This window comes from Zootoca vivipara, chromosome 6 (genome assembly GCF_965207765.1).
Source record: "Zootoca vivipara chromosome 6, rZooViv2.hap1.1, whole genome shotgun sequence".
Classification (NCBI taxonomy): Eukaryota; Metazoa; Chordata; class Lepidosauria; order Squamata; family Lacertidae; genus Zootoca; species Zootoca vivipara.
The window spans coordinates 63,499,448-63,521,584 of NC_142589.1; the positions used below are offsets into that span (position 1 = coordinate 63,499,448).

At 48.9% G+C, this 22,137-nt stretch overlaps 1 protein-coding gene across 1 annotated transcript in view; it reads right to left on the minus strand.

Moving 5' to 3' along the window:
* Nucleotides 1-3,055: 3,055 nt before the first annotated feature.
* Nucleotides 3,056-22,137, minus strand: part of ASAP3 (ArfGAP with SH3 domain, ankyrin repeat and PH domain 3) — a 77,548-nt gene continuing 58,466 nt past the window's right edge. The window contains exons 18-26 of the mRNA XM_035120399.3: nucleotides 15,123-15,208; nucleotides 13,880-13,995; nucleotides 13,063-13,130; nucleotides 11,886-11,993; nucleotides 11,451-11,694; nucleotides 9,667-9,940; nucleotides 8,835-9,006; nucleotides 7,548-7,670; nucleotides 3,056-6,686 (exon numbers count right to left, since the gene is read on the minus strand). Of these exons, the coding sequence (XP_034976290.2) occupies nucleotides 6,612-6,686; nucleotides 7,548-7,670; nucleotides 8,835-9,006; nucleotides 9,667-9,940; nucleotides 11,451-11,694; nucleotides 11,886-11,993; nucleotides 13,063-13,130; nucleotides 13,880-13,995; nucleotides 15,123-15,208 (1,266 nt within the window). The 3' untranslated portion in view covers nucleotides 3,056-6,611. The remainder of the gene's footprint in view (nucleotides 6,687-7,547; nucleotides 7,671-8,834; nucleotides 9,007-9,666; nucleotides 9,941-11,450; nucleotides 11,695-11,885; nucleotides 11,994-13,062; nucleotides 13,131-13,879; nucleotides 13,996-15,122; nucleotides 15,209-22,137) is intronic.

Here is a 22,137-nt window from a genome sequence, read left to right on the forward strand (position 1 = left end):
TGCAGAAGGAAAGAGGAGGGAGTCCCTCCCCAATGCAGCATTGTCGCATTTCCCCCCCTTTAATCAGCAAAATTATTGCAATCTAAAAGAGGGATTGGACACACACACACACACAAGGCCATTAAGTCCAAGGCTGTCTTCGGGAAAAGTAGGGCACGCAACCACTAACAGTGGCTGCCAGTTCGTTTCCGTACCCAATTCAAGCTCCCCCCCCCCAAAAAAAAACCTCTGAAAAGGCTGCCTTCTTCCCCACAGAACCTTTTGGGTGTTCGGATCAGCAGAGGGAGCTCTCTTGGTCGTTTCATTCCCCCCCCCCCGGAAGTTGGTGTGTGTGAAAGACAGCCTGGGAGAGTCTTCTCTGTGGCAGCCCCCTAAATTGTGGCACTCCCTCCTCTGCACATGGGACCTTCATTGCGTTCTTCCTGCTGTGTGCTTTGACACCCGAGATACTGGCCCGAGTCAACTAAACATTTTCACTAGCAGAAGCCAGTGCAATGAGACTTTCCCCTCAATGCTTCCCCCCCCACACACACACCCCAAAATCACCCCGGAAGAATTCCCAGAGCTGCATGTTGTGGGGCAGGTGGTTCCTTTTATATATATTACTGTAATTGCATATTAATTGCATTCATACTGTGGCAAGCGTGCTGAGGGAAAGGGTCTCAAATTTCCTATTAATCTGCCTTTATGCCTAAACTTACTTTTTGAGGCCAGAATGCCTGCTAGAAATCATATATTTCTGTGTCTCTTGCTGCCTTGCCATAATGTTGATGCTGAAACGTATTTAGCTGTGTTTGTGGTCTGCCATTTGAAAAGGGAAAGGAATAGTTTGAATGTTCTGGGCAGCAGTCTCAAGACAAGATATGACGAAGTACAACAAGATGTCAGGATGTTCTAGCTGGCCAGATGTCCAGGACGTTAGATAGGAAAGGGAAACTTGGAAAGGGGATTTTTTTTCTCTGTTAAAAAAATACCATGGCACCTGGGCAGCTCCATATGTGAGGGTTGTAAGGGAAACTGTAACTGAAATGCTCAGCTTTGCAAGAAACGAAACTTATAAGAATTGTGACCACACTTATTAATATATGAATGTAATGTAATGATGCTACCTGGAAAAGGTATATAGACCCAGAGCACGGGTTGCTTGGGGCTCAGCTTTTTGGGGGATTCAAATCCCACTGTGCCTTATTGCTGCCAGCAATAAAACTTACTATTTCTCCACAACCGTGTCTGTGATCCTTGAGAAACCACTGAACTAAGGTTCCCAGGTTCCACGCTACAATACATAACAATTTCAGTATTTGTAAAGGGGTTCTTCCAAGTGGGGCAGATTGTTCCATCTAGCAAGCTAAGATACTTTGCACTGAGGGAGCAATCATCATAGTTCGAAACTGAATTCCTCCCAATTGTCAATGTCTTCCCTATTCCTGTGACTCTCATTTGTTTTAAAACAATCTTTAATGCTGTATTTCTGAATTGCTAGGAGCTGCTTTGGGACCTTATGGTGACGAGAGAGTAGTAAATCAAATGAACCCCGACCCCATCTGGGGAAACATGCACTGCCCAGGAAAACATTCTACATTGTCCTTTTGACACCAGGGGAATATCTTTTTTATTGTCCTACATCAGATGTGGGATATGTTGCTGCCCTGCAATTCCCATCAGCTCCAGCAAGCATGCCAAATGAATGGGCCAGGGATGATGGGAGCTGTAGCAACATCTGGAGAGCCAAAGGTTCTCCACTTTCCAGGAACTTTTAACCTTAAGCAGCTAGGCTTACTGCCAGGTACTCATCCAACCCACTCCCTCCCCCTCTTACCTACTGCTCCTTTGCTACTGCCCATGAGGACTAGGAGGATGGCTGTGGTTTGTTTGTATTTCACTCTAGATTTCTGCATAGCTGGGCTGCTGAAGATCCTTGCATAATGAGTTGATACGCAAATATTTGAAATAAATAAAGCTATGGTGGGGGGAAGCCAACTAGGGCATGAATCACACCAAAGTACTACTAGTAAATAAAAATCATCAATCAGAACTTTTATTAGAAACAAACAAAAAAGATAGGAACAAAAAACAGTACATTTTCAGATGGCATATTCAACTTATCTCTCAACACCTTTTTCACTTATATATATATATATATATATATATATATATATATATATATATATATATTGCAGTATTTCAGAGAGCATCAGACTTGTGGTATCAGCCCCATACCAGACGAGGGTTACGTTGGTCCAAGAAAACAATCACAGATCCAAATACCTGTGTGGTACTTTTAAACTCAGTGCAAACAAATTTTGGAGGGGGTAACCGGGTTGAAAATTTCTGCAACGAAACCAAGATAGGTGCCTGGGAAGACAATCTAGTTTAGAGGTATATGACAGGCCTGTGGCACACACTCAGGAGGAATGTCTGGAGAGGGCTGCCTCCAGTGTCTGTTGCCAGAGGCCATTACCCCAGTCTGCCCAACGATGGGACTGGCCCTGCTTTCCTTAGTTTGGGAAACTGTGGGGAAATGAAGCACAGTCCTGCCCCCCTGCTCCCAGTGCTGAACTCAATTTGAGATAGCTCCAAAGTATTAACTAACATGTAAACTTCTACACCAGGAGCCTCTAATATGACACCTACAGGTGCCAGTGTACCCAGTACCTTCCATGGCACCCACAAAAGGGTGGCACATTGCCTCTAAAAAAAAATAAACAATGTGAGAGATACTGTTTGCTCTTCCTGTTTCCACTGGCTCAGCCTCTCCCTAGTACAGCAAAGTTATTATGCCATGCCCCACACAGCAGCCATTTTGTGACCCAAGGCACTTTTTTTTAAAAAAAAAGTTCTAAATGTGGGCCACTGACCCAAAAAGGTTGGCAACTCCTGTACTACACAATAATTACATATTTACAGAGTGATCTTAAAGGGCTGCTGGGCAGCAAGGAATGACTTGGGATAGAGTACAAGGATTGCTATGCCAGCGGCTGGAATCATGAACAAGCACTTTGTATTGCAACGTTTTGTTGCAGCCCCCCTTTATATCACCCTCTCTCTCTCTCTCTTTTGTCTTTGAGACAATTAGAATCCTAACTTTTAGAGAAGTAGAGGAAGATCTGAGATAATTAGGTAGGCATACTTTGTGCCAGAAGCCAGATTCTGTGCACAGAATACACACACAAATCCAGGTTTGAGAATGAAAATGGGAGTTTCCTGTTTGTCCCATCCAGTCACCTCAATGCTTATTCCATTCGTGTATTTGGTCAGGAACTGCACAAAGTGAAACAGGCATTAATTGACCTATTAGTCCTACCATATTCTGTGTCAGTGAGTTCCACAGGACTGTCGGGCACATGACAACGAAGCAGAAAGACATGAACACAGCAAACTGCATAATGCCCCTTGTCCCCACGTCCCTTCTTCCTGGAGAATGTAGGCTGAAGTTGGCTGAGAGAACAATACTTACTATGCTAGTAGACTTTCTGCCCAATGTACGAGGCTTTACTTAAAAGGAACATAAAAGCCTCCCTTATACTGAGCCAGATAAAAACCAAGCTAGATGGATTGTTTATTATCTGGTAGCAGCTCGCCAGGGTTTAAGGTAGGGAATCTTTCCTATCTGTGCCTGGAGATGCCAGGGATCGAGACCACCTTCTGCATGCAAAGCAGATGCTCTCCCCACCAAGCTACTCATCTACAGCTGGTAGCTGAGCAAAAAAAAAATTTAGCTCTGGTTGTTCTTGGTGCTGAAAAAGCACCTTAAAACAGCATTGCTTGTTTAAGTCATCTTACATCTGGGGCCTGGTTTGATTCCGTTTTGGAACCAGCAAAGCTTTCGCTGGCTGATGCATCCACATTATTCATTCATCCTTTGCAAAGAAATCTGCAGGGTGCTCACTGCGGAAAAGAACCAACTGTTTAAAGATTGCCCTGAACTTTTCGCACCCTGGGGAAAGGGACAGAGCATGTATGGCAATATTGCTTCTCTTTAAAACTGGTCAAACCAGACTGGAGCATTTGAAGGCGAGGACGGATGTGGGCAGTCACAGTGAGTTCTTCACCCATGAGAGCCAGACTGGATTTGCTATTTCCACAGCAGATATACCTACCAGCAAGACGACCCCACAGGTTCAGACATCTACTCATCTTTCTGACGGGCTATCCACCTATTAGAACATTTGAAGTGGTGTGTTCACATTCCATTTTTTAAAGTAACATTTTTAAAAACAGTTGCAATCCTAATTGTGGGATTTGGGGAGGGATTTCATTGTCGGGGAGAATTGCCAATTTGGCAACTCCCACAGCTGCTTTCCTTTTTGTTCAAAATTTAACCATGCTGCAGACTTGCAGAATTGGTTTTCTCCTAGCTTGGCAGGAGAGATCAAAAATGGGACAAGGGCACTTTCCAAACTGGCTGAGCTGTTCTAAAAATATTGGGCTGGATCTTATGGCATACTGCCCTACCAACCTCCGTCTGCTCTCAGCCAGCCCACACTGGCCTGTCTTCTTAATGACAACCAGTCCTGGCTCCCAGCCTCCTCCACAGCCCCTGTACAACTCAGCAGGGAACAGGACAGGGAGAAAACTAGAATTACTTGTCTGCATCTGTCCTTGGCTCTAGGTCCGCCTGCTGTTGGCCTCCCTGCCTTCCTAGTGGTGGCTGGTGCCCAAATCCAAATACAGTGGGACCTCGACTTACGAATTTACTCCGTTCCGAATGCACACTCGTAGGTCGAAAACTTTGTAAGTCGAGTTTCCCATAGGAAAAGCGGTTTCCCATAGGAATGCATTGGAAATGGAAAAACTCGTAAGTCGAGGAAACCGCATCTAGCCGCAAACGGGTTTTCAGTTCGGATGTCGAAAAAATCGTAAGCATGCGGCCACTTTTTCCGCTCGTAAGTCGAAAACGCCGGGTGTCGAGTAGCTCATAAGTCAAGGTCCCACTGTCACAAGTTTGGATTCAGCCTGAAAAGCTTCCAAGTTGTGAGTAGCAGTGGTTTCAAAACATTACTCTACAGAACTCACAGATTCCACAGGAAGTTATCAGAAGCTCCATAATGTAGAAAATCAGTTTGTTCTCTGTTACTCCAGGAGTAGAGTAGAGTGGAAGTCACAAGGAAACAGATTTTGCCTAATAGGAGACATGTCCTAATGGCTAGAACTGTTCGACAGAGGAACAGACAGCCTCATGAGGTGGTGGTCTTTCCTTTGATGAAGGTATTTAAGCAGAGGTGCAACCAGCTTCTGTCAGGGATGCTGCAGTTGCAAGATTCCTGCAGTGTGCAGGAGGTTGGACCTCTAAGGACCTTCCGACTTAAAACATTCTATGATTCTGTGAGTGATAACGGCAGACAGCCTAGTCCATAGGGGCCCCAAGACATTTTGCAACCTGAAGAAGAGCTACAAATGGCCCCACTTCCCACTAGTGCCCAACGCTCTGAAAAGCTTTGCTTTATCAGACATGAGTTCTGCCCTTCATCAATCTTCTTCATTTGGAGGGCGGTGACTTCCATGGGACATGGAAAAGCTGTGGCTGTCCTGGCAGGATGCAGCCCTTGAAAGGTGCCTGAATTCTGTCGCCCAAAGCATCTTGGCTCAGCTTTGCTGAACAGCGGAGGCAAGCCCTGGAGTTTGCACACCATTATCCAACTTCTCCAGCAGCACACACCTGGTGCCTAACAGATATAGCCACATAGGAACCTGCTTTATGCAAAGTCAGACCATTGGCCCATCTTGCTCAGCATGGTTGACACTGATTGGCAGCAGCGCTCCAGGGCTTCGGGCAGGAGCCTTCTTCATCCCCTCCTGGAGATGCCGTCGGGAATTGAACCTGGGACTTTACGCATGAAAAGCAGGTGCTCTACCACTGAGCTGCAGCCCTTCCCCTAAAGGGCACTCTCAACTGACTAGGCCAGTTGGGACCAACCAAGGCTCCCAGAATCCTCTGCAGAGAGCAGATGTGAAGATACTCTGCACTGGATGAAGAGATGCAGAAACGGATCCATGAGGGTAGAGTTTTTGACCTCCTCTGGGGGAAGGGAGACGTGAATCCTCATGGGACCGGGGCAGGATGTGCAGCAGCTCTGCCCTTTATGAAGCCCTGCCCAAGGCCTGGCTTGGTTTTCCAAGTCTCCAGCATATATGCATTTGCTGCATGTTTTCAGATTTCTTTTAGAAGCAGGGCTCGTCCCTCGTGACTGTCATAACAGAAGCCAAGATTGCTACGAAGCCAAACACTGCACTAGGCGTCTGAACCCCACCCAAGTGTACATTTGGTCTCGAGCGAGAAAATCAAACGGTGGCAGAGATGACTTGGAGATGGAGCTTCCAACAGCCAACAAGAAGATAAGGCCGCAAAAAGAAGCCAGAAAAAGTCAACCAAGCAACATCGGCAGAGCTCCCGTCCTTTCTCCTGGTCCTGCTTAACAACAGCAACGAAAACAGTAGCCAAGCCAAAGCCAATGGCTTCTTCCCAAGGATATGATCAAGGAAGTGATTGTGCAGGTGGCATCCTATGTAGAAGAGCAGGCTCAAAGGAGATGGGGCGAGTCCGCCTTAGGTCTGCAAAGCAGCTCAGGCAGACTCATCTCTGCAGCTGGAACGTGAACAAAATGGTCCTATCAGTCTTGCAATGGGTGGACAAAGCTGGAGGGGAAAACTCCCGTTCTTGTGCCATCACCTTCAATGAAACCAATCTGTGGCGGGGGGAGAAACAAGGAGGAGACAAGATCAAAAGGGGTGGGGGAAGGCAGACGAAAGAGAGGCCCTTGCAAATGTACCTTTCATAACACCTGCCTTATTTCCTCCCCCCCCCCAACATTCTTAGGTGCAAATCTGCAATGGACCTTCCACATGACCGCAATCATTGTTTTTGAGAGTGTGACTGCGCTCTTTTCCTTCTGTATAATTGATGGGATATGCCTGCATTGAGGCTCACTCTTTTGATTGGCATAAATGGCAGTGGTGACCACGACAGCCTCCTAATCTCTGCTTAACCAACATGTCCGTAGCAACCATCATTACTTCCCAGACAAAATTTGAGTGGAGCGACCAGAGTATCCACTGCTGAGTATGATGAGCACAAGAAGTTTCTGATGTCTGCTGTGGGGAAATGTCAGGAACAGCATTTCTGGACTATCAGGCACACTTATATAAAGATGGATTTCACTAGTGGGAGGGAAAAGGGAAGGGGAGAGGTATGACGTAAGGAGCCTCAATACATCACTCGTAAAGAAGGGAAAGAGCGCAATTGTACAAGGAAATGATTATAGCAGGCATCCCCAAACTTCGGCCCTCCAGATGTTTTGGACTACAGTTCCCATCTTCCCCGACTGTTAGCTAGGGATCATGGGAGTTGTAGGCCAAAACATCTGGAGGGCCGCAGTTTGGGGATGCCTGGATTATAGTGATGCAGAAGGTCCATTGCAAATACACACCCGTGTTGGAAAAAAACATGCCTTTGATAACACCGTCCTCCTGCCTTCCTTCCTTCCCTCCCAGGCTAGAAGGAAAAGTGTTCCCCGGCTTTGTCCCATGGAGGAAGCAGCAACACTCACCCAACTTTGATCATCCTCTTCCCGCGTCACCACGATCACTTCACCCTTGGAGAAAGTCAGCTCCCGAGCCTTGTCCCCCTTGCAGTCAACCAAGGCCATGACTCTCTTCGGCCGTCCCTTAGCCTGCAAAAGTGAAAAATGGTAGTTGTCAGTTCCACACAACCTTTCTATCTTTCCCTTCTATCACTGAACCACTGAACCCTTCTGTGGTTCTGTGAAGCCTAAACAGAATTGCAAACAGGCACCTCATTGATGAAAGGGTGCAGAGTCACCCACCCCAGCCACAGGTTTCCCAAACCTGTCGAAAGCCTTGTCACCCATTCTGCAAGCCAGCAGTGGAGAACCTGTGACACACACACACACACACGGAAGTTGCAAGACTACATCATCCCTGGTATGCATATTTCTTGTGGGGCTTTGGGGGGGGGATTAAGCTGTTTGAATCTGCACACTTAGCCTTAGGATTCTTAGCAATCTCTGCTGGGCACCCCTTTACCGTATTTACTCGAATCTAATGTTCACCCTTTTTTGGCCAAATTACACTGCGAAAATTAAGGTGTGCATTAGATTCGATGGCACATTTACATTTGTCAGCAAATTTATTGGTTTCAAAGTTCTGAAAATTAAGGTGCGCATTAGATTCAACCGCGCATTAGACTTGAGTAAATACGGTATTTACTAAAGCATGTGTTCAACCAAAAAAAAGGAGGGGGGAAGCCTCCGGGAGAGGCTTTTCAATATCTGTAATAAGAGAGTTCCTGTCCTAAAGGCTTGCAATTAATACACAACTCAAAAGGAAAAGGGGTTGGGAAGGAAGAGGAAAAAAGCAAACTCAGGCATTAGTCCTTAGTTACAGATTCCTTCTAACAAGCAGCTGGAATGGAAACAGCTCAAGGAAGAAGAGAAGTCAAAACTTTCTGGGCTCTCAGCTGATGCAGTCCTGCCTCTCCCTGTGCTACAGCCTGCACATATCACCACAGGAAATTCTACATCTTGTCCTGCCTTTGAAGCTCACAAGAGGTCCCTCATTCTTTCCTACCAGCCATACATGCTCTTCGCCTGAAGCCTCCAGGGCCAACCACAACCTCTTGCCACAACAGCCTTTATCATCTGAACTTACTTCTCAATGACTCAATTACTGAAACGGATGCACACTGACTATTGGCCCCAGATACCGGATGCTGACAAAGGGTGCCATCATGCTCACCGATGTTGTGTTCAAGAGGAAATCCCAAACCACATGGAAAACTTGTTTGAAACACAGCATCGCCATCTCACAGAACTCACCGGAGCAAACCTCCTTGGCATCGGCACAGGGGGAGGCGTCTGAGCCAGCAACGGAGACTTATGGGAAGACAGATCTTCTGGGCAACCAGAGCTCTGAGGGGAAAGTGGCGTGCCAGGCAACTTGCCCACCGAGCCACTACTGATCCGCCGATAGGATCGGGTGCTCTCAGAGCTGTAGAGGGAAGAGAAAGTGCATGTAAATGAGGGGTAGCCAAGGAAACTCCCAGGGGTGGATGCCAGGAAAGGGCAGTGGCACAGGCAAAAGTGGGTGGAGCCACAGATGTGACTCTAACCCTTGTACACTCCAGCCAGAAACGCATCGCCCCACCAGGCAAGCAAGAGGCTTCAAGGGCACATTCCAGCCAGGCAAAAGCACTCAAGGGAGGTGCAGATCAAGGCTGGTAAGGGCTGTGGCCCAGAGCGAGTCCTGAACCCCAGGCCCGAGGTTTTCCAGCCTATCCCTAGATCAAGGCTAGCAATACATGCATCATCGTACCACTTTGAACAGAATGCTGAGAAGCCAGGGTGCTTTAACAATTGATCCCTCTCCCTGCAGAACTCTGGGAAATGCAGCTCTGGGAGGGGAACAGGGGGTCTCCTAACAACTCTCAGCAACCTTAACAAACTACATTTCCCAGGATTCTTTGGGGGGAAGCCATGACTGCTTAAAGTGGTACGATACCGTTTTAAAGTATAGTGCAGATGGTGCCAAAATCAGTTTCCCCCAGGCCATTTACGGTAACCATACCTTAGATTAGGCCCTTGAAGCCACTGCTAACCTATAAGGTGCTTGGCTTCAGGCCTTTCCACAACTGACACCTCCTGGTCTCACCTGAACTTGACTGGGTTGGCTTGTCCTTGTTCTGGAGAGGTCCCAGGAGAAGGCTGTAGCACTGTCGCCTGACTGGGGTCCGATCTTCTGCGCAGGGATCCGCTTTCCATTTCGGAGCAGGTTTCCCAGTAGGCTGTGCCTTTGACTTCCGCAGAATTGCGGAAGCTCGGCGGCTGCCGGGACATGCCACCATCTGGCACTCCAGGAGCGCTGGAAGTGGACAAGTGCCGCCCCTCAGGGACATCTGGCGACTGAGGCAAGGACTCTGAGGTGTCTAGAAAGAAATGGGAAACAGATCTTTCTGTAAAGCAGAAACCGAGATCTCAGAATTACATTGGCTAAGTAAACAGAACGATGGAGGGTTGTAGTCAATGTTAGCCATACTCAGAGTCATCTATATCCATGGAATACCTAGCACCTGTAACTGCAGTTCTCAAGATCCTTCGGGGAAAGCCATGTGTTTTAAATGTATAGTATGGATGTAGCTAATGTTATCGGACATGACTAACTTAGACCCATTAGTTTCAATGGGTCTATTTGGAGTAAAGCCTAGTTGGGTATATCCTGGACACTTTTTTCATACCTGGAAGGAGTGAGTGAGTGAGTGTGATGCAGCAGCTAAAAAAGCCAATGCAATTCTGGGCTGCATCAATAGGAGTATAGCATCTAGATCTAGGGAAGTAATAGTACCACTGTATTCTGCTCTGGTCAGACCTCACCTGGAGTACTGTGTCCAGTTCTGGGCACCACAGTTCAAGGATACTGACAAACTGGAACGTGTCCAGAGGAGGGCAACCAAAATGGTCAAAGGCCTGGAAACGATGCCTTATGAGGAACGGCTTAGAGAGCTGGGTATGTTTAGCCTGGAGAAGAGAAGGTTAAGGGGTGATATGATAGCCATGTTCAAATATATAAAAGGATGTCATATGGAGGAGGGAGAAAGATTGTTTTCTGCTGCTCCAGAGAAGCGGACACGGAGCAATGGATTCAAACTACAAGAAAGAAGATTCCACCTAAACATTAGGAAGAACTTCCTGATAGTAAGAGCTGTTTGGCAGTGGAATTTCCTACCAAGGAGTGTGGTGGAGTCTCCTTCTTTGGAGGTCTTTAAGCAGAGGCTTGACAGGCATATGTCAAGAATGCTTTGATGGTGTTTCCTGCTTGGCAGGGGGTTGGACTGGATGACCCTTGTGGTCTCTTCCAACTCTATGATTCTATGATTCTATGAAATAGAAGGTATCAGGCAATGATTTTAGTGCTTAATGGAGATACTGGATACAAGCTCCCAATGGATGCTAAGATCTTTCTACGTGGTGCACATAGGCAGCTGCTTAGGAGTTTGGCAATTACAGGGAGGACATTATACTGACTGCAAAACTGAAGGCAAAAACATCTGCTGGATATGCAAATATCAAAATGTAAGAATCAGAAAGTATGTTTGTACACATAAACTTAACATAATAAATATTTTTGTGAGGGGAAATTATTTAATCACAAGATGGGTTCCATTTTATTCAACATTCAAACTCTCCAGCCAATGTGCCCCAAGAAAATGTCCATGTAGATGTCTTGGCTATAATCGAAGATATAATGCACAGACACACACATATGTATAATATAAATATAATACAAGGGTTTTACCCACATTGTGAATTTAGATATTGTATAATATGTGTCTCTTCATTTTCCAATTGCAACAGACTTGCTCTTTTTCTACTGGGGCTCTGATGCACGCGTTTGTGCAAAGCACTTGGTCAGCCTTGTCATTGCCCGATTCTACTTACCCAAAGCACTCTGCCCTGGTTTTGTCTTGGAACTCCCTCTGGTGGGGTTTTTGACTGGGAGCGGCGGTGGGGTCTCCTCACTCTTTGAGCTTCGCAGGCCAGGCCGTGAGGGGACCAGGATGGTCTCGTAGGTCTTGTTGCTGATGTCTATACCTGTGCAACTCCACCTGTTTGGAGGGAAGAGGGCAGGCTGGCCTGTGGTCGGAGACGATGAAGACCCAAAAGACCGCTGCAGTGGGCTCACCTATCGGAGAAAGCAGCAAAGCTCTGTTTCAATATCCCTGTACCTTCAGAGGATTTACACTGCATAGGACAGGCTACAAGTTCCATTATCCCTAACCACGGGCCGTGTTGATTGGGGCTGATGGGAGCTGGGCATAGGTCCCCCACTTCTGAATTAGGACAAACACACTCAGAGGCCCTAACACACAGCACCTTCTCGTCCAGCTCATCTTCACTGTCGTAAGAAAACTCCTGAGGGGTTTCCCAGTCATAGTCCAAGTGTATCTGGGGAGCCAATTTCCCCGCCTGGGCTTGCTCCAGCTGTAAACAAAGAGGACACAGAGACTCTGTCATCAGCTTACCAATGAGAAAGACCCTTCTGGTTCCTGCAAGCGCTGTAGTGCTGCAAAACCTAACACACTTGGGGACACAATGGGGCTTACCCCCCCCCCCCAGGAATCATGCACCGGATTGTACCATAGCAACCCTTCCAAATGCTACAGGAGGCAACGATGGGTCTGCTACTAACAGTGCAAACCATATCTACTCAAAAGTAAGTCCCACCAAGCTCAATGGATTCAACAACCAAGGAAATGTGGAGGCCAGAAACCATCTTGGCTGTGAGTCCCAGAAGACGTGCTCCCTGCAGACCTTTTCCATCTGGCCTGGGAAGGTGGAACCTTGACTGACTCCAGCTACAAAAGCTGAGGCTGTTGAATGGACTCTTGGGCCAGGGGTATTATAGGGGGGGGGCGTTGATGCTGTTACTGATTTTTTATATATATCTTAATTTTAGATCTTATGATTTACGTGGAAATTGCTCAATTTGGTTGCATATTTTTTGATATTTTATTTATTGTTTATGACTATTCTTGTTACGTTGTGATAATGTATTTCATGTTGCACGTCACCTTGAGCATTGTTTGAACTATGGAAAGGTGGTATACAGATTATATTAAGTATGCATGCATCTAAATGTGCTTAGGACTGTAGCCATAGCCAGTCCAATTCCAGCTCACTAACAAGCACTGTTTGCAGGGTCCCCTCTGCCTGGACCTCAAAGACCCTCTGCAAGCCACACCCCTCACCAGTCCTGAGCCACACCCTCCTCAAATGCCTTTGCCTGCCTGGAATGTGGCCGTGGACAGTGATAATGCCCACCTTTCCTTCAAGGAGCTCAAGATGACGTACCAGATTCTCTCCTTCCTATTTAACCCCCACAGGGTAGGTTAGGGCAGCAAATAGTACCTGCTGCAAAAAAATCACCTAGCTAGCTTCATGGCTGAACGAGAATTTGAGCTCTGGCGTCTCAGATCCATCATTCTAACCATCACACCATGTTGACTCTCAGTGCTTCACAGGTGACCCCTAAGCTTCAGCCCCAACCTACCAAGTCTTCACACTCGGTATGCTTGTACCTCCTCGCCACATCCAGAGGGGTTTCGCCAGCTGCATTTACTGAACAGAGAGAGAAAAACAAAGCAAGGCTGTAGGAGGTTGGAGGAAGGGGGCATTTCAATATATTACCCCCACTTGAAACAGGGCATAGAGCTGTTGACGTACCATATGTGGGTTTCCCTTGCACTTGAGCCAGAAGCTGCAGTTAGTGCAGAATGCTTCAGCATATAACACCTCGCTCACAGTTCTGCACCGGCTGCTGATTTGCTATAGGGCTGAGTTCAAGGTGTTGCTGCTATCAGTATATAATGCCCTTAATAACTTTGCCTCCGAGATCTCCTTACCCCATATATATCCACTTCAATCTGCAGAACTGCTCCTGTTACAGGTGCCACATAATACCGTACCTTCCAGTGTGGCGGCACCTAAACTTTGGAACTCCCTGCCTATTGACATCAGCCGGGAGCCTTCACTTATCAAGTACTCTTTTCGGCGCCTGCTAAAAACATTTTTGTTTAGGCGAGCTTACCCAGAATGCCGATGTGTGTTTTAACCTGCTTGTTAGTTTATTGCCAATTTAATTTTTTCCCTGAACACTTTAAATTGTAGTTTTAAACTGCTTCTACCAAGAATTTTATGGTCTAATTCTTTTTTCTTTTTTGCAAACTGCTTTGATGTTTTTTTGCAATCAAGCGGTGTACAAGTTTTATGAAATAACCAAACCAATGCTCATTTTGTGCATGCCCAAAGAGAAGCCTGCTTATGTATTTGCACATCTTAGAGGAAGTCGCCTGGGGGCTATATCCTACCTGCGTTTGTAGAAGCTTTCCCCTTCAGCAGGAGCTTGATGCAGTTGGGCTGATTATACTGGGCCCCATAATGCAGGGCTGTGCTCCCATCTGGAGTGGGCCGGTCCAGATGTCCCCTGAACACGGACAAGACAACAAAGGGTAAAATCCAGCTTTTTTAAAAAGAAACTAAAAACACAAAGCCTAGTTTGTCAGCTCTCATGGCTGCAGGGGAGATCTCCTAAATCTTCCTCATGCCCATCTCCTTTCTCCGGGCTTTTCAGTCACCCCCTTTATCCTTACTTTAGAAAAAAGTCTGAATTAGCCAGTAATTCAGAGCCTTGGTGTTGGGCTTGTGTGCAACGCAGCACTAAGCAGATAATTCCGCCAGCACCAGACTTTCTCCTTGTGCAACAGAACAGTCTCTCCCTAAATCTGTTCTAGGGGCTCCCTCAACCCTCCAGAGCAGATTTTGGGTTGACATAGTGTGTGCACGGGATGGGGGGGGTGGGGAGGAGGGGAGGGGAAATCCCCTTGCACTAATGCAAAATTTTAGTTGATTTCCACCTATACGTTTTGCAAATGGGACCTGCATCAACAATAATACACTAAACTGGGCAAGACCTTAGCCTTAAACCCTGAAGAACCATTGCCAGTCAGTGTGGACAATATTGAGCTAGAAGAACTAGTGATTTGACTCAGGTAAGGCCGTTTTCTATGTTCCTCTGAGTTCAGGGTTCTTGCCAGCCATTCCTCCCAAACAGGACACTCCATTTCTCTATTCCCACACCTCTAAATTTTATATTTCTTTCTAGCAATCCTCACATTCTGTGCCTACTGAGCATGCTCAGTTCTTATCAGGCTATTTGGGAGGGCGAGGCTCTCCTTAGGTTTTTGTGTCTAAAGATTGCAAAACTCAACATTCCCTTAAGCAAGCTTGATAACTCCTCCTTGGTCGCATCTGCACCGTACATTAAAAGCACATGGCTCCTGGGAACTGCAGTTCCCTGACACAAGGGTACAATTCCAGGCAGCCTTTACGAACTACACTTCTCAGGATTCTTTGGGGGAAGCCATGTGCTTTAAAAGTGACCCTGATTTCTCAGTGGCCCCATTTCTATCAGCACCCACCAGCTGTACCCACTATTAGGCAGAGTGATAGCGCATCCAACTGAATCTGATTGCACTATTGAGTGCAGAATTCTGCCTTCCTGCATACTTCCTTGTCTATAGGTAGCAGAGAGTTCTCCACGCTGAGCCTTACCCGTTCTGAATAATGAAGTCAACCAGTGGGAGGGAGGTCTTGTTGGCATAGCGCACTGCCAGATGCAAAGCCCGCTCACCTGGTTCCTATGAGAAAGGTAAAGAGGCAATACTTTGCAAACCTTTCTGTGCTAGAGCTCTGCTCTGGTAGATCAAGTCAGATGGGGTGGGAGGGAGGACAAAACAAACCAGCCACAAGTCAAAGGAAATCCTGTGTAAGCTGTCTGGGTGTGATTTTGAAAAGGGAGTTACAGGTGAAACTTGGAAAATTAGAATATCGTTGAAAAGTGCATTTATTTCAATAATGCAATTTAAAAGGTGAAACCAATATATGAGATAGATGCATGACATGCAAAGCAAGATATGTCAAGCCTTTATTTGTTGTAATTGTAATTATTTGTCGTTAGGCAAGTCAATTATAAATGGAATGTAATTAATGATATGTAATAGTGTGAGGGACGAGGGATACAGGGAAGTCCCTCCCATCTTAAGTTCCAGCCCATCCCCAAGCGCGGGAGAGAGTAAGGAGAGCTCTGCCTCCAGCGGAGAGTCAGGAAGTGGTGTCCGAGGCTCAGGCAAGGTTGTGGAGCCCAGGCCGCAGGTGGGACAGGAAGTTGGACGCACAGGGGGGAGGCCAATTCCCCCAACTCCCGAATTGCGACGCAAACGTAGGGGGAAGAGGTTGGGTCTGCCAAAGCTGTGGTGCTGGAAGAAAACGCGCCAATCGCCATTCGGGAGTTCAGACACCTCACCTTAAGGATGCATTTTTACTGCTCTGAACACTGTAAATAATCAGCACTTAATAAAAACCTTAAAAGACCATGCTGGAGTCGTTACTCTAGAGTAGCCATACCAGGCCCTCTGACAGCAACTCCCGAATCTTTTTTTTGGCTACTTTGGAGTGCAGCGATGAGCGCTCAAGAGGCTGAGCATTGGAGGCTGGAGGCCGAAGCAGCGAAGCAGGAGCTGCAGAACCTCACAGCGCACGCACAGCAGCAATTGCATGCCGCTCAGGAGGAAGCGCGAGGGGCGCAGGAGGAGCTGAACAAGCTGGTGGACCAGGTGAGGACAAAAGAGGAGACTGAGAAACAGCTAAGGGTGATGGTTTTGGACCTACAGAAAAAGTTGGAAGAGGAGAAAGCCGCTAGAGGTGGGGGGGTGCCCCAGCCGCAGCTAGTCCAAGTGAGAAGGGGACAGAGCCTAGTCACCAAGTTTAGCGGCGACCCTAGGGAGTACCTAGGATTCGAGACAGAAATAAATTATGCGCTGGAATTGCATGCAGCAGAATTCCCAGATGACGCGCACAGAGTCTCCTTTATCATAGAGCATTTGACGGGGGCCGCCCGAGAATGGGTAAGACCGCTCATCGCGCAAAAAAATCCTTGCATGAAGAACGCAAAATTATTTCTAGAAGCTTTAAAAATAATGTACGCTAGTGACAGTGAAATGGAGGCCACTAAAGAGGAGCTTCATAACTTAACACAAGGAAAATCGACAGTTAGGGACTACTGGGCGAGATTCACCATGCTGGTGCACAAACTGGGGTGGGATCTGCAAAGTGAGCCAGTGAAATCAGCCTTCTACATGGGTTTGCACGCAGACGTTAAGGATGAGCTGGCAAGAGGTCCCAAGCTGCGAACTATGGATGAGTTAAGCAAAGCGGCGCTAGCGGTGGGGGTGAGACAGGAATCCAGATGGAATGACAAACAAGCGACGCGCGCAGCAAAACCTTGGTTCCCACGCTCCCAGGACAGACCACATCACCAAACCCCACCCCAGGGCCCGCCCCCACACCCGCCCAGGCCAAGCCCAGAGCCGGAACCGATGGAGATCGGAGGAGCGCGCGCGCGGGCTTTTCAAACCCCGGCGGCGCCAAGACGCAAGGAGGGAAGAGGCGGGAATTGCTTTCTCTGCAACTCCCCCCGGCATCGCGTCAGAGACTGCCCTCATCGCAGAGAGTGGCAAGGAAAGGCGGGAACGGTTGTACCTTCCCCAGCTGACGCAGCACCACAGCAGGGAAACGAGACAGCCTGGCTGCAGGAGACAAGGGGGAGCGGCCAGGCACAGTCAGCAGACAACAGCCCCCGCCCGCCCACCCGCACAGAGAGGAGCACAGCCAGCCCACCCCTCCCAGAGCAGGAGTGGTTCTAGAAGTCACGCTCACGCTCCCAAATGGCTATCCCCTGACAGTCCTCGCCTTAATTGACAGTGGTGCCTCAGCCAACTTCTTCTCGAGAAACTTTGCGGAAGAGCACCAGATCCAACTTCTGCAGCTGGATTTTCCCCTGCACGTGGCCACCATTGACGGCAGAGAGCTGCTGGGAGGGGCCATCACGCATCAAACCCCCCCCATGAGAATGACGGTGGGAAGGCACTCAGAGACACTGGCTTTCAACGTCACAACCATCTCAGACCCCCCCATCGTCTTGGGCATGAGCTGGCTGACGCGCCACGACCCCTCCATAAGTTGGCACCAGAGATGCATCACTTTTGGATCGGACTTTTGTCTGGAACATTGCATGCAGCACCAACCAGGGGAGGGGCCTCCGATAGCCACGGTGGCCACCATGCACGTCAAGGGGGGTGAGGCAATACCCAAGCCGTACTGGGACCTGCAGGAGGTCTTCAGCGAAGCGGAGTCCGACCACCTACCCCCACACAGGCCTTTTGACTGCCAGATCAACCTGGTGCCAGGGGCAACTATACCCCCAGCCAAGCTGTACGCCATGTCAGATCAGGAACTGGAGGATCTGCGCACTTTCATCGACAAGAACCTCAAGCGGGGGTTCATCAGAGAAAGCAAGGCAGCAGGGGGCAGCCCGGTCTTCTGGGTGGACAAGAAAGACACGCAACAGCGCCGTCTGGTGGTGGATTTTAGACGGCTGAATTCGGTGACAGAGCCAGTGGCTTTCCCCATGCCCAGAGTGGATGATCTCCTGACAGCGGCACGCAGGGGCAAGATCTTCACCAAGCTCGACCTAAGAGGGGCGTACAACTTGATTAGGATCCGGGAGGGTGATGAATGGAAAACCACGATGTTCATGCCTCTGGGCTCTTTTGAATATCTGGTGATGCCCTTCGGGTTGCAAGGGGGCTCAGCATGCTTCCAGGCCTTCATGCACCACGTCCTGGGGTCCCTCCTCTTCAAGAACTGCTTGGTCTTTCTGGATGACATCCTTATCTACTCCAATGACCCAGTGCAGCATGTGAAGGATGTCAGGGAGGTGTTGCAGCGCCTGAAGGACAACCACCTGTATGTGAAGCTGGAGAAGTGCAAGTTTCACACCAAAGAAGTGGACTTCCTAGGCTACAAGCTGTCAGACAAGGGGCTGGCGATGGACAAGGACAAGGTGCAGGCCATCCTGGACTGGCACAGCCCCAGGACGCGCAAAGATGCCCAACGCCTACTAGGCTTCGCGAACTTCTACAGGAAGTTCATCAAGAACTTCTCTCGCGTCACGGCTCCTATCACCGACTGCCTGAGAGGCAAGCAGAAGTTCCGGTGGACACCAGAGGCGCAAGCAGCGTTCGAAAGCCTCAAGAGGGTATTCGCTTCAGACCAGCACCTGTTCCACGTGGTGCAGGATGCGCCCCTACGCCTGGAGACAGATGCTTCGGACAAGGCTCTGGGAGCGATTCTGTTGCAACTGGACGCCAACAGAGAGTGGAGACCCTGTGCCTTCTTCTCCAGGAAGCTGACCCAGCCGGAACGCAACTACACAGTGTTTGACAGGGAACTTCTCGCGATCCACGCTGCGTTCCAGCACTGGCGACACTTCCTGGTGGGCGCCAAGCACCCCATCCAGGTGTGCACAGACCACAAGAACCTGGAGTTCTGGAGAACTGCCAGGGTGCTCAACCAGCGGCAGATACGGTGGGCAGAGTTCTTCTCGAACTTCAACTTCTCCATCCACTACATCCCGGGAGAGCAGAATGTCAGGGCGGATGCCCTCTCCCGCAAGCCAGAGTACATGGAGGAGGAGTTGCCACCGGCACCCAGGCATATTTTCCCCCCATCAGCATGGTCCTGCGGAGCAGCAGTGGTGAGCGAGGCAGAACTCACAGCACTGACAGCAGCTGATGAATTTGCCACCCGCATCTTCAGAGAACTGAGAGGGGGGGGGGAGCAGGCCAAAGACTTTGAGGAAAGGAGGGGTTTGCTTTTTTACAAGGGAGCCCTGTACCTGCCAACCAAACAGCTGAGAGGTAAGGCCCTCAAGCAGATGCACGACAACCCAACGGCGGGTCATTTTGGAAGGGACAAAACCACTCACCTAGTCATGAGACACTTCTGGTGGCCAGGGGTGCGGGAGGATGTTCGGGAGTATGTAAGGGGATGTGACACCTGCCAGCGAGCAAAGGTGGTCAGAGCGCCACCAGCAGGTTTGCTGGAGCCCTTAGCCACACCGCACAGGCCGTGGGAAGTAGTGTCCATGGACTTCATCACAGACCTGCCGTCGTCCAGGGGCAAGACCGCAGTGTTGGTGGTGGTGGACCTCATGTCCAAAATGTGCCATTTTATACCGTGTGCCAGGGCGGTCTCGGCAGAAGAGACGGCCAAACTGTTTGTTGACCACGTATTCAGACTGCATGGATTGCCCTTAAGGGTTATTTCGGATCGTGGCCGCCAATTTGTTTCCAGGTTCTGGCGGCGGCTCATGAACCTCCTGCAGGTGGAGGTCAGCTTGTCGACGGCTAGGCACCCGCAAACCAATGGACAGGCGGAGCGGGTCAACGCCATTCTGCAGCAGTACCTGAGATGTTACGTCAGCCAGAGGCAAACGGACTGGGTGGATCGCCTGCCACTGGCAGAATTTGCCTACAACAATGCGGTGCACGTCTCCACAGGGGTGTCGCCCTTTAAGGCCAACTACGGGTGCGACCTCAGATCTTTCCCGGAGAGGGAGGGGGAGGAGGAGGAAGAGGGCCCACAGGCAGAGGATTGGGCAGAGGACCTGGAGACGGTGCACCAGCAGCTCAGAGAACACTTGGAGAGGGCCAAGGAAGCGTACAAGAAGGGGGCAGATCGCCACAGGCGACCGGGAGAGGTCATCAGGGTGGGGGACAAGGTTTGGTTATCCTCGGAAGGTCTTCCCACCAGGGGGCGATGCAAGAAGTTAGCACCCAGGAGGCTGGGCCCCTTCACGGTCACGCAACAGGTCAACCCGGTAGCCTTCAGGCTAGCACTGCCGGAGGACATGAGAGTGCACCCAGTGTTTCATAGATCGCTGCTGTCGCCGTACAGGGAAAGTACCAGGTTCAGGGACAGCGATCAGCCTTCAGAGGGAGGGGGGGAGACGGGAGACGCCCGACAGCTCAATGAGGCAACTGAGATTTTAGACTCAAGGAGAGGGGTGAGAGGACTGGAGTACCTGATAGCATGGGAGGACACTCCGCCGTCCCACAATGAGTGGATACCGGCCACAGAAGTACCTGAGGAATTTTTAGTGGAAGAGTTCCACGCCCTGTTCCCCCACAGGCCCAAGCCCTGGCACATGGAAAGGGAGGGAGAGGGGGAGGGGCAGGAGGAAGGGATAGCAGGCAGCAGCTCTCCATGGAGATGGGAAGCGGAATTTGAGGACACGGAAGAAGAGGTGTGGTTTTCACCGAGGTCAACGACGTCAGAGGCAGGAGAGGACTGGCAGAACATTTTTACTCCCACCAGCTCTGACGCCACTGACTTCTTGGGATTCCCGTCTTCTCAGGGGGAAGGAGAAAGATCGCAGGATTGGGGGGAAATTTTTACACCCACAGGCTCGGATGCCACAGACCTCTTGGGGTTTCACTCGTCCCCAGCAAGCGGAGAGCCACTAGGAAGGGGGGGAGAGGAGCCTGGGAGGGGGATGGATGTGAGGGACGAGGGATACAGGGAAGTCCCTCCCATCTTAAGTTCCAGCCCATCCCCAAGCGCGGGAGAGAGTAAGGAGAGCTCTGCCTCCAGCGGAGAGTCAGGAAGTGGTGTCCGAGGCTCAGGCAAGGTTGTGGAGCCCAGGCCGCAGGTGGGACAGGAAGTTGGACGCACAGGGGGGAGGCCAATTCCCCCAACTCCCGAATTGCGACGCAAACGTAGGGGGAAGAGGTTGGGTCTGCCAAAGCTGTGGTGCTGGAAGAAAACGCGCCAATCGCCATTCGGGAGTTCAGACACCTCACCTTAAGGATGCATTTTTACTGCTCTGAACACTGTAAATAATCAGCACTTAATAAAAACCTTAAAAGACCATGCTGGAGTCGTTACTCTAGAGTAGCCATACCAGGCCCTCTGACAAATAGCAATGTTTCTTTTTGTATTATTGTAACTATTTGTTTTATTACTGTGGAATTTCCAAAAGAAAGCATTTGTAAAAATTAAAATAAAAAATAATAAGTTGCATTACTGAAATAAATGCACTTTTCGATGATATTCAAATTTTCCAAGTTTCACCTGTACTATTACTTGCTTGGAAAGTTTACAACTCATATTACAATATGGCAATTCCCAAGATGCTGAGAGGAACAACACAAAAGCACAATCCAAAATACCCATAAAACCATCAAGAGGGAAAGACTAAAGAGGATTCTTCAAAAGAGGACTGAGCTTCTAAATCTGATGCACATCTCTTGAAAAAGATTCCATAGTGCGCATGCAAAGCACTGCTACTAAGAAGACCTGCTTCATTATATCCCACGATCTGAAAGAACATGATTGGGGAACCCTTCTCAGCCTGAGGGCCACATTCTCTTATGGCTATGCTTCTGGGGGCCACATTAAAACCCACACAAAGACTGCTGGCCCTCCACCCGTGCAGCAATTACGGTATGCTTTGAAAAAACATTGCAGTTGATGAAATACATTTTTCTATTGCCCCACCCCCTTTTTTCCTGGTCTTTTACAAATTGGTTTCAACTGTTATGTTTACATTGGTTTTAGATTCATCTTTTTTGTTCTTGCGATCTTTATCTAGCTGGTGTTTAGAGTGCTTGGGTATAGATCGCTATCTATAGATTTTAATCTCTCTGCGAACCGGCCAGAGAACTTG